Source organism: Anomaloglossus baeobatrachus, chromosome 7 (genome assembly GCF_048569485.1).
Source record: "Anomaloglossus baeobatrachus isolate aAnoBae1 chromosome 7, aAnoBae1.hap1, whole genome shotgun sequence".
In the NCBI taxonomy this organism is placed as follows: domain Eukaryota; kingdom Metazoa; phylum Chordata; class Amphibia; order Anura; family Aromobatidae; genus Anomaloglossus; species Anomaloglossus baeobatrachus.
This window is the reverse complement of record NC_134359.1, coordinates 304,599,449-304,613,211: the sequence shown is the minus strand read 5'-3', so window position 1 is coordinate 304,613,211 and position 13,763 is coordinate 304,599,449. Positions and strand designations below refer to the sequence as shown.

Here is a 13,763-nt window from a genome sequence, read left to right as displayed (position 1 = left end):
GAGCTCTGCAGATCATTTACAAGGTGCAAGGTCTCGATAATGATTAATGTATATGTTACCGGCAATGTGTAAAAACAGGCATTCTATAGAATACCTAGGCAATGTGTACAATGCCGGAAATGGGTCGTCAAAGTATGAAATACATCAGATATTCATACATTTCCTAGTCATTCTAAAGAATACCTAAATGACAAACAGGCAGAGTGTAGAATACTACAGGGGTGGTCCTAAATGACAAACAGGCGGAGTGTAGAATACTACAGGGGTGGTCCTAAATGACAAACAGGTGGAGTGTAGAATATTACAGGGGTGGTCCTAAATGACAAACAGGTGGAGTGTAGAATACTACAGGGGTGGTCCTAAATGACAAATAGGCGGAGTGTACAATATTACAGGGGTGGTCCTAAATGACAGACAGGCGGAGTGTAGAATACTACAGGGGTGGTCCGTCCAAAATCAGGTGGACAGAGCAGGCAGCAGCAGATCTGTGAAACTGCCTCAGCTGCCCTTAGCATTAAAATGCCATTCTAGCCTCCCGTTCTGCAACAAATAGTCAGGAATGACACTTCTGATTCCTTTTTTTCCCAGTAAAGATATCCTGTTGTTCATTTTGCATTTCTTCTTTCATGTTTTTCACTGTTTGTTACTAAAGACTAATAGTCAGGAATGACACTTCTGTTTCTTTGTGTTTTTCCCAGTAAAGATATCCTTTTGTTCATTTAGGATTTCTTCATTCATCAGTTTTTTGACTGTTTGTTACTTCTTTCATCAGTTTTTTGACTGTTTGTTACTTCTTTCATTAGTTTTTTGACTGTTTGTTACCTCTTTCTTTAGTTTTTTGAATGTTTGTTACTAAAGACTTTTCCAATCTGGGCATTATATCAGACTTTGCCCTGAGCAGTTCTTGTCATTCTTTATAATACCTAGACATTTTATGTAATGCCAAGGGAAAGTATAGAACAACGCAGATATTTCATACCTTGCCTGAAAGCGACAGGGATTGTATACATTGCCTAGGTATTCTATAGAATGCCGGGTTGTCATACATTGCCTGTAACATATACAATGGTGGAAACCAAAGAAAGTCCAACATCAGGTGTAAACCATGCAGTTTTATTCTGTTACAGTCATTATCACCTCCATACAGAATGGATACAAACATCCAGGATGCATTTTACATTATGATGGCTCCAACAGACATTTCTCTCCTATGGGGTACTACAAGGATATGAAGTCAAAACCCAATCTGATGGTCTCTTGGGATAATTAGGCCATAAATTGGACATTGTAGGTATACAGAACTCATAGGACCTGGAGACTACTACTAATGGCCCATAGATGAGTAGATATATAGTAACCATTGCTTTAGGGCATCCACCTTATAGCCATTCATGAACAGTCATTTGGTGGAATGTAAGGATCTGCTCCAGAATTGGGATGAGTATATGAAATATCATGTAACGCTGCATATAGAGCGGCTGTCTCCACGTCTGCAGGACATAATGCCGGCTCGTATGCCTGCACCGCATGTAAAGCATACTGAACCTCGTCATCAATTTTTATCATGTATAATGCATTTTGTACATAGTCTATATAGCCTTGTTTTGTGTCTACGGCTCCTATACAGACCTAATGGCCCCATAGCTACAGGCTAGATCGAGTGGAATCTGATGCCACTTTCCTATTTATTTCTTTTTCAAGCTGCTGATAATGATTTCTACAAGAATGTTCAGAAATTTTGCTAAAAGAAGTGTAATCAAAGGATCTGACTACGTGAAGTTTGTTTGTAGTCTGTTACCATAGAGACACATAGGACTATATAGAAGCTGTGAACACAAAACAGTAGCAGAAGTCAAAATTGACTGAGTAGAAAGATAATGTAGAGATGTGTTCCCCTCCGTATTTACTGTATAGTGCACCCCCCTTCCGCCGCTTTCTCCGCCTCTTTGCGCCTCGCTTCTGCCTCCTCCTTGCGCCTCGCTTCCTCTCGGAGTTTTCTCTCCACTTCTTGTTGCGTTTTTCTCAATTCTCTTTCATACACAAACTTAAGGACAAATTGTTTCCTCTTCTCTCTTTCATCCTCAGGAGAAGACATTCTTTCCATTCGGAATTCAATGTCTCTAATGACTTCGATGTAGAGCTTCAGAACGTCTTCATGTTTTCCTCTGGTCTTCAAGTGATCTTCAGGGGTGAAGTTTTCCAGAGCGAAGATCCTCTCCACATCCATGTCCTCAAACCTGGCCCGGACGGCTCTCAGATTAGGGTTGGTCTTATGGGTGAGAAGGACCAAAGGGCATATTCCTGCAAAAGAAGGGAGGTTCTCCTGAATAGTTACGTCATGAGGAGCTCCACGTCCCGCAGATTTCACAGATAGCGGAGCTCAGAACGAAAGATTTAGGCAAGACGTCTATAACAACGAGATTATCGACTTTTCTATCCTTGGTCATTTCTGTAGCTCGTTTTGGGTGTGAAAATTATAAAGAAACCAAAAAAAGAAAAGGAAAAATTGAAACTCTTCAACTTAACCTTTATAACCGGAGAAAACATTAAATGAAGGAAACAAGTAGATCCATAGATTAGGTCTAGTAGCCTCACATTATCCTGAATATATTTTGGGAAGATCACCATCATTGGATGAGAACATTTTGGAGAAAATAAGAAAGAGAATGTCAACCCTTTGTGTGCCAGCTGTATTGTTACCTGTCAGGTTTCTGGCTGTGGTCAATAGCTCCTTTACTTCCAGGGCTTCATCAGCAGAGAGTCCTTTCTTCACACTGCAAATGTGAAAAGAATGTTAATCACAGCGACTGTTCACACTATGAAAATCATTAAGTCTTATTACCAAATCACAAAGTATCCTAATAATTTACATACATATGTATTTGTTGTATTTGTCAAAATATAAGGTAAAGAGAGGTTGCTCACACTACTATCCTCCCTGTCTATCTAATCTGATACTGGAGAAACCAGGACTACTGATGTAAGAAGAGGCTGCTCACACTGCTGTCCTCCCTGTCTATCTGATCTAATACAGGAGATACCAGGGGTGCTGAGGTAAGAAGAGGCTGCTCACACCACTGTTATCTGATCTAATACTGGAGATTCCAGGGGTGCCAATGGCAGAAGAGACTGCTCACACTGCTATCACCCTGTCTATCTGATCTAATACAGGAGATACCAGGGGTGCTGAGGTAAGAAGAGGCTGCTCACACCGCTGTTATCTGATCTAATACTGGAGATTCCAGGGGTGCCAATAGCAGAAGAGACTGCTCACACTGCTATCACCCTGTCTATCTGATCTAATACAGGAGATACCAGGGGTGCTGGGGTAAGAAGAGGCTGCTCACACCGCTGTTATCTGATCTAATACTGGAGATTCCAGGGGTGCCAATGGCAGAAGAGACTGTTCACACTGCTGTTCTCCCTGTCTATCTGATCTAATACAGGAGATAGCAGGGGTGCTGGGGTAAGAAGGGGCTGCTCACACTGCTTTCCTCCCTGTCTATCTAATCTGATACTGGAGATACCAGGGGTGCTGGGGTAAGAAGGGGCTGCTCACACTGCTTTCCCCCCTGTCTGTCTGATCTAATACCGAAGATACCAGGGGTAAGAAGAGAGTACTCACACTGCTGTCCTCTCTGTCTCTCTAATCTAATTCAGGAGATACCAGGAGTGCTGAAGTAAGAAGAGGCTGCTTATACTGCTGTCCTCCTTGTCTATCTGATCTAATACTGAAGATACCCCGAGTGCTGAGGTAAGAAGAGGTTGCTCACACTGATGTCCTCCCTGCCTATCTGATCTAATACTAGAGATTTTAGGGCTTCTGAGGTAAGAAGAGTCTGCTAATACTGCTGTCCACCCAATCTATCTGATGCAGTATTAGATCAGCTAGACAGGGAGGACAGTAGTGTGAGCAGCCTCTTCTTACCTCAGCACCCCTAAAATCTCCAGTATTAGATCAGACAGAGAGCACAGAGGGGTATGTAGCCTATTTTTTTTACCTCAGCACCCCTACTATCTCCAGTATTAGATCAGATTGACATAATCTATCTAATCTAATACTAGCAATATCAGTGACACTGAGGTAAATAGATGCTGCTCACACTGGTGTCCATCCTATCTGATCTAAAATTGGAGAATTCACAGGTGCTAAGGAAAGAAGAGGCTGCTCACACTTCTACCCACCCTATCTGATCTAATACTGAAGATACCAGGGGTGCTGTGGTAAGAAGCAGCTGCTTACACTGTAGGCCACCATGTCTATGTGATCTAATACTTTAGATACCAGTAGTGCAGAAGTAAGAAGCAGCTGATCACACTGCTGTCCACTCTGTCAATCTGATCTATTACTGGAGGTACTAGGGGTACTGAAGTAAGAAGAGGCTACTTACCATGGTGTGCGCCCTGACTATGTGATATAATAATGGAGATTTTAGGAGTGCAAAGGTAAAAAAAGGCTGCACACACTATGATACACCCTGTCTCTCTGATCTAATAGTGTAGACACCAGGAGCACTGAGGTAAGAAGAAGCTGCTTATACTGCTGTCCACCCTGTCTATCTGATCTAATACTGGAGATTTCAGGGGTGCTAAGATAAGAAGAAGTTGCTCACACTGCTGTCTACCCTATCTGATCTAATACTGGAAATACTAGGGGTGCTGTTGTAAGAAGAAGCTGCTTACACTGCTTTCCACCTGGTCGATTTGCTCTAATACTGGAGATACCAGGGATACAGAAGTAAGAAAAGGCTGCTCACACTGCTGTCCACTCTGTCAATCTTATCTAATACTGGGGTTACTAGGGGCGCTGAAGTAAGAAGATGCTACTTACCATGCTGTGCTCCCTGTTTGTCTGATCTAATACAGGAGATTTTAGGAGGTGCTGAAGTAAGAAAAGGCTGCACACACTGCGGTCCTCCCTGTCTATCTGATCTAATAGTGAAGACACTGGGAACACTGAGATAAGAAGAGGCCACTCACACTGCTGTCCACTGTGTATATCTGATCTAATACTGGAGACACCAAGGGTTCCGTAGTAAGAAGAGACTGCTAGCACTGCTGTCCACCCAGTCTGGACAGAGATCTTCCCCATACTGTACCTAGAACCAGACCATAATATACAGATCTCTGTATATTATGGTCTGGTTCTAGGTACAGTATGGGGCAGTTCTGTGTATATTATGAACAAGAAAGCCTGCGGAGACACCATCACATGTTTCTCAACATTGGCAGGAAACTAGCCAGGTCTTTCACCGGGAAGGAACAACCACGGGAAGGGCAGTCTCCAGTCAAGGAGACCACCTATGCCAAACATGGTATCCATCCACAGACAGCTGTTTCAGGGTATTTGCCCCTCATCAGTGTGGAGTAGGAAACTGGCTAGTGGGAGCAATCTAGGAAATATTCAAAACAATTGCTCTAGAATCACTGCATTGAGAAACACGTGATGGTGTCTCCACGGTGTTGGATGTTGATCTCCCTAAGGTCAATCATCCTTGCTTATGTAGTCTTCTACTAGGCATTGCTCCCACTAGCCAGTTCCCTACTCCACACTGATGATGGACAAATACCCCGAAACAGCTGTCTGTGGATGGATACCATGTTTGGCATAGGTGGTCTCCTTTGCTGGAGATTGCCCTTCCCGTGGTTGTTCCTTCCCGGTGAAAGACCTGGCTAGTTTCCTGCCAGCGTTGAGAAACATGCGATGGTGTCTCCGCAGGCTTTCTTGTTTTGAATATTTCCCAGGGGGCATTGCTCTAGAATCACTGCATTGAGAAACACGTGATGGTGTCTCCGCGGTGTTGGATGTTGATCTCCCTAAGGTCAACCATCCTTGCCTCTGTGTATATTATGGTTTGGTTCTAGGTACATTATGGGCAGTTCTGTGTATATTATGGTCTGGTTCTAGGTACAGTATGAGCAGTTCTGTGTATATTATGGTCTGGTTCTAGGTACAGCATGGGGCAGTTCTGTGTATATTATGGTCTGGTTCTAGGTACAGCATGGGGCAGTTCTGTGTATATTATGCTCTGGTTCTAGGTACATCATGGGGCAGTTCTGTGTATATTATGGTCTGGTTCTAGGTACAGCATGGGGCAGTTCTGTGTATATTATGGTCTGGTTCTAGGTACAGTATGGGGCAGTTCTGTGTATATTATGCTTTGGTTCTAGGTACAGCATGGGGCAGTTCTGTGTATATTATGGTCTGGTTCTAGGTACAGTATGGAGCAGTTCTGTGTATATTATGGTCTGGTTCTAGGTACAGCATGGGGCAGTTCTGTGTATATTATGGTCTGGTTCTAGGTACAGTATGGGGCAGTTCTGTGTATATTATGCTCTGGTTCTAGGTACAGCATGGGGCAGTTCTGTGTATATTATGGTCTGGTTCTAGGTACAGTATGGGGCAGTTCTGTGTATATTATGGTCTGGTTCTAGGTAAAGTATGGGGCAGTTCTGTGTATATTATGGTCTGGTTCTAGGTACAGCATGGGGCAGTTCTGTGTATATTATGGTCTGGTTCTAGGTACAGCATGGGGCAGTTCTGTGTATATTATGGTCTGGTTCTAGGTACAGTATGAGCAGTTCTGTGTATATTATGGTCTGGTTCTAGGTACAGTATGAGCAGTTCTGTGTATATTATGGTCTGGTTCTAGGTACAGTATGAGCAGTTCTGTGTATATTATGGTCTGGTTCTAGGTACAGTATGGGGCAGTTCTGTGTATATTATGCTTTGGTTCTAGGTACAGCATGGGGCAGTTCTGTGTATATTATGGTCTGGTTCTAGGTACAGTATGGAGCAGTTCTGTGTATATTATGGTCTGGTTCTAGGTACAGCATGGGGCAGTTCTGTGTATATTATGGTCTGGTTCTAGGTACAGTATGGGGCAGTTCTGTGTATATTATGCTCTGGTTCTAGGTACAGCATGGGGCAGTTCTGTGTATATTATGGTCTGGTTCTAGGTACAGTATGGGGCAGTTCTGTGTATATTATGGTCTGGTTCTAGGTAAAGTATGGGGCAGTTCTGTGTATATTATGGTCTGGTTCTAGGTACAGCATGGGGCAGTTCTGTGTATATTATGGTCTGGTTCTAGGTACAGCATGGGGCAGTTCTGTGTATATTATGGTCTGGTTCTAGGTACAGCATGGGGCAGTTCTGTGTATATTATGGTCTGGTTCTAGGTACAGCATGGGGCAGTTCTGTGTATATTATGGTCTGGTTCTAGGTACAGTATGGAGCAGTTCTGTGTATATTATGGTCTGGTTCTAGGTACAGCATGGGGCAGTTCTGTGTATATTATGGTCTGGTTCTAGGTACAGTATGGGGCAGTTCTGTGTATATTATGCTCTGGTTCTAGGTACAGCATGGGGCAGTTCTGTGTATATTATGGTCTGGTTCTAGGTACAGTATGGGGCAGTTCTGTGTATATTATGGTCTGGTTCTAGGTACAGCATGGGGCAGTTCTGTGTATATTATGGTCTGGTTCTAGGTACAGTATGAGCAGTTCTGTGTATATTATGGTCTGGTTCTAGGTACAGTATGGGCAGTTCTGTGTATATTATGGTCTGGTTCTAGGTACAGTATGGGCAGTTCTGTGTATATTATGGTTTGGTTCTAGGTACAGTATGAGCAGTTCTGTGTATATTATGGTCTGGTTCTAGGTACAGTATGGGGCAGTTCTGTGTATATTATGGTCTGGTTCTAGGTACAGCATGGGGCAGTTCTGTGTATATTATGGTCTGGTTCTAGGTACAGTATGAGCAGTTCTGTGTATATTATGGTATGGTTCTAGGTACAGCATGGGGCAGTTCTGTGTATATTATGGTCTGGTTCTAGGTACAGTATGGGGCAGTTCTGTGTATATTATGCTTTGGTTCTAGGTACAGCATGGGGCAGTTCTGTGTATATTATGGTCTGGTTCTAGGTACAGTATGAGCAGTTCTGTGTATATTATGGTCTGGTTCTAGGTACAGCATGGGGCAGTTCTGTGTATATTATGGTCTGGTTCTAGGTACAGCATGGGACAGTTCTGTGTATATTATGGTCTGGTTCTAGGTACAGCATGGGGCACTTCTGTGTATATTATGGTCTGGTTCTAGGTACAGTATGGGGCAGTTCTGTGTATATTATGGTCTGGTTCTAGGTACAGTATGGGCAGTTCTGTGTATATTATGGTCTGGTTCTAGGTACAGTATGGGCAGTTCTGTGTATATTATGGTCTGGTTCTAGGTACAGCATGGGGCAGTTCTGTGTATATTATGGTCTGGTTCTAGGTACAGTATGGGGCAGTTCTGTGTATATTATGGTCTGGTTCTAGGTACAGCATGGGGCAGTTCTGTGTATATTATGGTCTGGTTCTAGGTACAGCATGGGACAGTTCTGTGTATATTATGGTCTGGTTCTAGGTACAGCATGGGGCAGTTCTGTGTATATTATGGTCTGGTTCTAGGTACAGTATGGGCAGTTCTGTGTATATTATGGTCTGGTTCTAGGTACAGTATGGGCAGTTCTGTGTATATTATGGTCTGGTTCTAGGTACAGCATGGGGCAGTTCTGTCTATATTATGGTCTGGTTCTAGGTACAGTATGGGCAGTTCTGTGTATATTATGGTCTGGTTCTAGGTACAGTATGGGCAGTTCTGTGTATATTATGGTCTGGTTCTAGGTACAGCATGGGGCACTTCTGTGTATATTATGGTCTGGTTCTAGGTACAGTATGGGGCAGTTCTGTGTATATTATGCTCTGGTTCTAGGTACAGCATGGGGCAGTTCTGTGTATATTATGGTCTGGTTCTAGGTACAGTATGGGCAGTTCTGTGTATATTATGGTCTGGTTCTAGGTACAGCATGGGGCAGTTCTGTGTATATTATGGTCTGGTTCTAGGTACAGTATGGGCAGTTCTGTGTATATTATGGTCTGGTTCTAGGTACAGCATGGGGCAGTTCTGTGTATATTATGGTCTGGTTCTAGGTACAGTATGGGCACTTCTGTGTATATTATGGTCTGGTTCTAGGTACAGTATGGGGCAGTTCTGTGTATATTATGCTCTGGTTCTAGGTACAGCATGGGGCAGTTCTGTGTATATTATGGTCTGGTTCTAGGTACAGTATGGGCAGTTCTGTGTATATTATGGTCTGGTTCTAGGTACAGCATGGGGCAGTTCTGTGTATATTATGGTCTGGTTCTAGGTACAGTATGGGCAGTTCTGTGTATATTATGGTCTGGTTCTAGGTACAGTATGGGCAGTTCTGTGTATATTATGGTCTGGTTCTAGGTACAGCATGGGGCAGTTCTGTGTATATTATGGTCTGGTTCTAGGTACAGTATGGGGCAGTTCTGTGTATATTATGGTCTGGTTCTAGGTACAGCATGGGGCAGTTCTGTGTATATTATGGTCTGGTTCTAGGTACAGCATGGGACAGTTCTGTGTATATTATGGTCTGGTTCTAGGTACAGCATGGGGCAGTTCTGTCTATATTATGGTCTGGTTCTAGGTACAGTATGGGCAGTTCTGTGTATATTATGGTCTGGTTCTAGGTACAGTATGGGCAGTTCTGTGTATATTATGGTCTGGTTCTAGGTACAGCATGGGGCAGTTCTGTCTATATTATGGTCTGGTTCTAGGTACAGTATGGGCAGTTCTGTGTATATTATGGTCTGGTTCTAGGTACAGTATGGGCAGTTCTGTGTATATTATGGTCTGGTTCTAGGTACAGCATGGGGCACTTCTGTGTATATTATGGTCTGGTTCTAGGTACAGTATGGGGCAGTTCTGTGTATATTATGCTCTGGTTCTAGGTACAGCATGGGGCAGTTCTGTGTATATTATGGTCTGGTTCTAGGTACAGTATGGGCAGTTCTGTGTATATTATGGTCTGGTTCTAGGTACAGCATGGGGCAGTTCTGTGTATATTATGGTCTGGTTCTAGGTACAGTATGGGCAGTTCTGTGTATATTATGGTCTGGTTCTAGGTACAGTATGGGCAGTTCTGTGTATATTATGGTCTGGTTCTAGGTACAGCATGGGGCAGTTCTGTGTATATTATGGTCTGGTTCTAGGTACAGTATGGGGCAGTTCTGTGTATATTATGGTCTGGTTCTAGGTACAGCATGGGGCAGTTCTGTGTATATTATGGTCTGGTTCTAGGTACAGCATGGGACAGTTCTGTGTATATTATGGTCTGGTTCTAGGTACAGCATGGGGCAGTTCTGTCTATATTATGGTCTGGTTCTAGGTACAGCATGGGGCAGTTCTGTGTATATTATGGTCTGGTTCTAGGTACAGTATGGGCAGTTCTGTGTATATTATGGTCTGGTTCTAGGTACAGCATGGGACAGTTCTGTGTATATTATGGTCTGGTTCTAGGTACAGTATGGGCAGTTCTGTGTATATTATGGTCTGGTTCTAGGTACAGTATGGGCAGTTCTGTGTATATTATGGTCTGGTTCTAGGTACAGCATGGGGCAGTTCTGTGTATATTATGGTCTGGTTCTAGGTACAGCATGGGGCAGTTCTGTGTATATTATGGTCTGGTTCTAGGTACAGCATGGGGCAGTTCTGTGTATATTATGGTCTGGTTCTAGGTACAGTATGGGGCAGTTCTGTGTATATTATGGTCTGGTTCTAGGTACAGTATGGGCAGTTCTGTGTATATTATGGTCTGGTTCTAGGTACAGTATGGGCAGTTCTGTGTATATTATGGTCTGGTTCTAGGTACAGCATGGGGCAGTTCTGTGTATATTATGGTCTGGTTCTAGGTACAGCATGGGGCAGTTCTGTGTATATTATGGTCTGGTTCTAGGTACAGCATGGGGCAGTTCTGTGTATATTATGGTCTGGTTCTAGGTACAGTATGGGGCAGTTCTGTGTTTATTATGGTCTGGTTCTAGGTACAGCATGGGGCAGTTCTGTGTATATTATGGTCTGGTTCTAGGTACAGCATGGGGCAGTTCTGTGTATATTATGGTCTGGTTCTAGGTACAGCATGGGGCAGTTCTGTGTATATTATGGTCTGGTTCTAGGTACAGCATGGGGCAGTTCTGTGTATATTATGGTCTGGTTCGAGGTACAGTATGGGGCAGATCTCTGGATATTATGGTCTGGTTCTAGTTACAGCATGGGGCAGTTCTGTGTATATTATGGTCTGGTTCGAGGTACAGTATGGGGCAGATCTCTGGATATTATGGTCTGGTTCTAGGTACAGCATGGGGCAGTTCTGTGTATATTATGGTCTGGTTCTAGGTACAGCATGGGGCAGTTCTGTGTATATTATGGTCTGGTTCTAGGTACAGCATGGGGCAGTTCTGTGTATATTATGGTCTGGTTCTAGGTACAGCATGGGGCAGTTCTGTGTATATTATGGTCTGGTTCGAGGTACAGTATGGGGCAGATCTCTGATATTATGGTCTGGTTCTAGTTACAGCATGGGGCAGTTCTGTGTATATTATGGTCTGGTTCGAGGTACAGTATGGGGCAGATCTCTGGATATTATGGTCTGGTTCTAGGTACAGTATGGGGCAGATCTCTGTATATTATGGTCTAGTTCTAGGTACAGTATGGGGCAGATCTCTGGATATTATGGTCTGGTTCTAGGTACAGTATGGGCAGTTCTGTGTATATTATGGTCTGGTTCTAGGTACAGCATAGGGCAGTTCTGTGTATATTATGGTCTGGTTCTAGGTACAGTATGGGCAGTTCTGTGTATATTATGGTCTGGTTCTAGGTACAGTATGGGCAGTTCTGTGTATATTATGGTCTGGTTCTAGGTACAGTATGGGGCAGATCTCTGGATATTATGGTCTGGTTCGAGGTACAGTATGGGGCAGATCTCTGGATATTATGGTCTGGTTCTAGGTGCCATATGGGGCAGATCTCTGTATATTATCCGGTGGTTCTCCAGTGTGTTAGGATTTAGCGTGCAGCCGTCGGCTCCGTCACTTACCTATAGACAAATATGGGGTAAATGAAATCCGATGACTGCACGTAGCGCTCGGCCTCCACGATCCTGTCCACCAGTCCGATGCCTTTACTCCATGACACTTGTTGATTTAGTGGCAACAAATTACCTTAAAAAAAGACCAACTATATGAATGGAAAAGAATAAAAGGTTAAGAGGAGGAAAGAAAACAACATTTCATAAACCGGTGGAGGATCAGCTTTGGGCTTTGGTACAATTTTCCGCTGAGGTCGATATCTGTACTGATAGTTATTCCTGACTCCATTTTATCCTTTACCGAAAATGACAACAGCCAACAACAGACTGGGCTCAGGATGCAAGGCGAGGATTTGTAGCCATCTCATCACATGATCTCGCACAGCCAATCAGGTGGGATTATCACAGTCAGTATAAAAGTTGAGGGCAGGGAATGCAGCGGCATTTTATGTTTGTACAGTGCAGGGATAGGAGCTCAGAGCGCACAGATGATGGCACATAGGGACAGACAAAAGCCTAATCTGATAGTGACGTACCACTGCAGTGATGAAGTGAAAATAGGAGAGAAAGACTCAGTATGTAAGTATACAGTAAATTCAAAGACTCCAGTGACGTATATGGGGGAGCTGATCTATCTACTGAAGCTATAGGCCCTCTTCTGCTGTTAGGTGAGATGAGCATCTCGCCTCAGGCGGGGGTCTGTGGTGACTCTTAGGGGGTGTCATTGTTTCTTTCTCTCGGGCAAACACCACCAGATGGGCTGGTCCAGCCTGCAAAACGTTTACCAGTATTGGTTTCCTCAAAACAGTGATGTTAACAGCTATCAGCGCCCTACTCTGACCCTTACTCTGGCAGTGTCGCCTCCTTCCATCCTACAAGCACTTGTAGACGAGCCTGAGGAAGACACCAAGGCTGTGGTAGATGAGGAGCCAGGAGAAAGTGGGCATACTTGTTTATCACGTGGCCCAAGAGTCAGGGGGCGCTTGTATGGTGGAGGGCATTGTGAGTCCACCGTACTGTGTAAAGGGGACTATGGTCACCATCATGCTACATGGGGGGCTATGGGGACATTATAGCTTGTATAGGGGCTGTGGGGGATGATACTGTCTATAGGGAACTATGGGGCACACTAAAGATGAAGATAGACAGCGTGAGAGGCAGTCTGGAGATAGAAATCTTGAATACATATATTTACCTAATTGTGCAAATATTTCCCCGGTCTCATACTCGTTCATGACGGAGCAGCCCCGGTTGTCCACCAGAGTGAGGGTGTCGGTGAGCTCGTAGGTGATCCTCTCCGTGGTGTTACCACCATCATTGCTCTTCACGTCAGCGTAGGTCTTGTACTCGGTGTCATCCAGGACGTATTTACAGGTGTTGATGAAGGACGATTTCCCATGACCCAAATACCCAAAGAGCTGGAGGAGGACTCGAGAGAACCCCTTATTGTTACAGTCCGCAAGGCTGAAGTTCTTGATGAAGTTGGTCATTTCAGGAATGGTCTGCATGGTGCTCACCGGGAGAAGCTCCGAGTCTCTACCTCCTCGACACACAACGGAGAAGTGAAGAAACTAGTGTTGGATGTGGTTTTTCATAGCCCAGAAAGTGAAAGTGAAATCAGGTATCAGATTTACAAGAATCTGCAGATTTCACACATGAGGAGCCGCACCTTATACCAACAGTCACCATCTCCTGGTCTATATAACATCATATATAAAGCCAGAAGGACAGGAGAACATTAACCATAATAAAGAGAACCACCTACAAGGATTGTCCTATATACAATAAAGCCAGTGCTATACAGCCGCTATCAGACTGATTCTACACAGA

General features: G+C 43.9%; 1 protein-coding gene across 1 annotated transcript; it reads right to left on the bottom strand.

Moving 5' to 3' along the window:
- Positions 1-1,098: 1,098 nt before the first annotated feature.
- LOC142246571 (uncharacterized) lies at positions 1,099-13,481 on the bottom strand. The gene is made up of 4 exons (XM_075319636.1): positions 13,129-13,481; positions 11,943-12,066; positions 2,701-2,774; positions 1,099-2,301 (listed from the first exon to the last, which is right to left on the bottom strand). Exons 1-4 carry the CDS (start codon positions 13,439-13,441, stop codon positions 1,904-1,906), a joined length of 909 nt encoding a protein of 302 aa, XP_075175751.1. The 5' UTR covers positions 13,442-13,481; the 3' UTR covers positions 1,099-1,903.
- Positions 13,482-13,763: the final 282 nt, after the last annotated feature.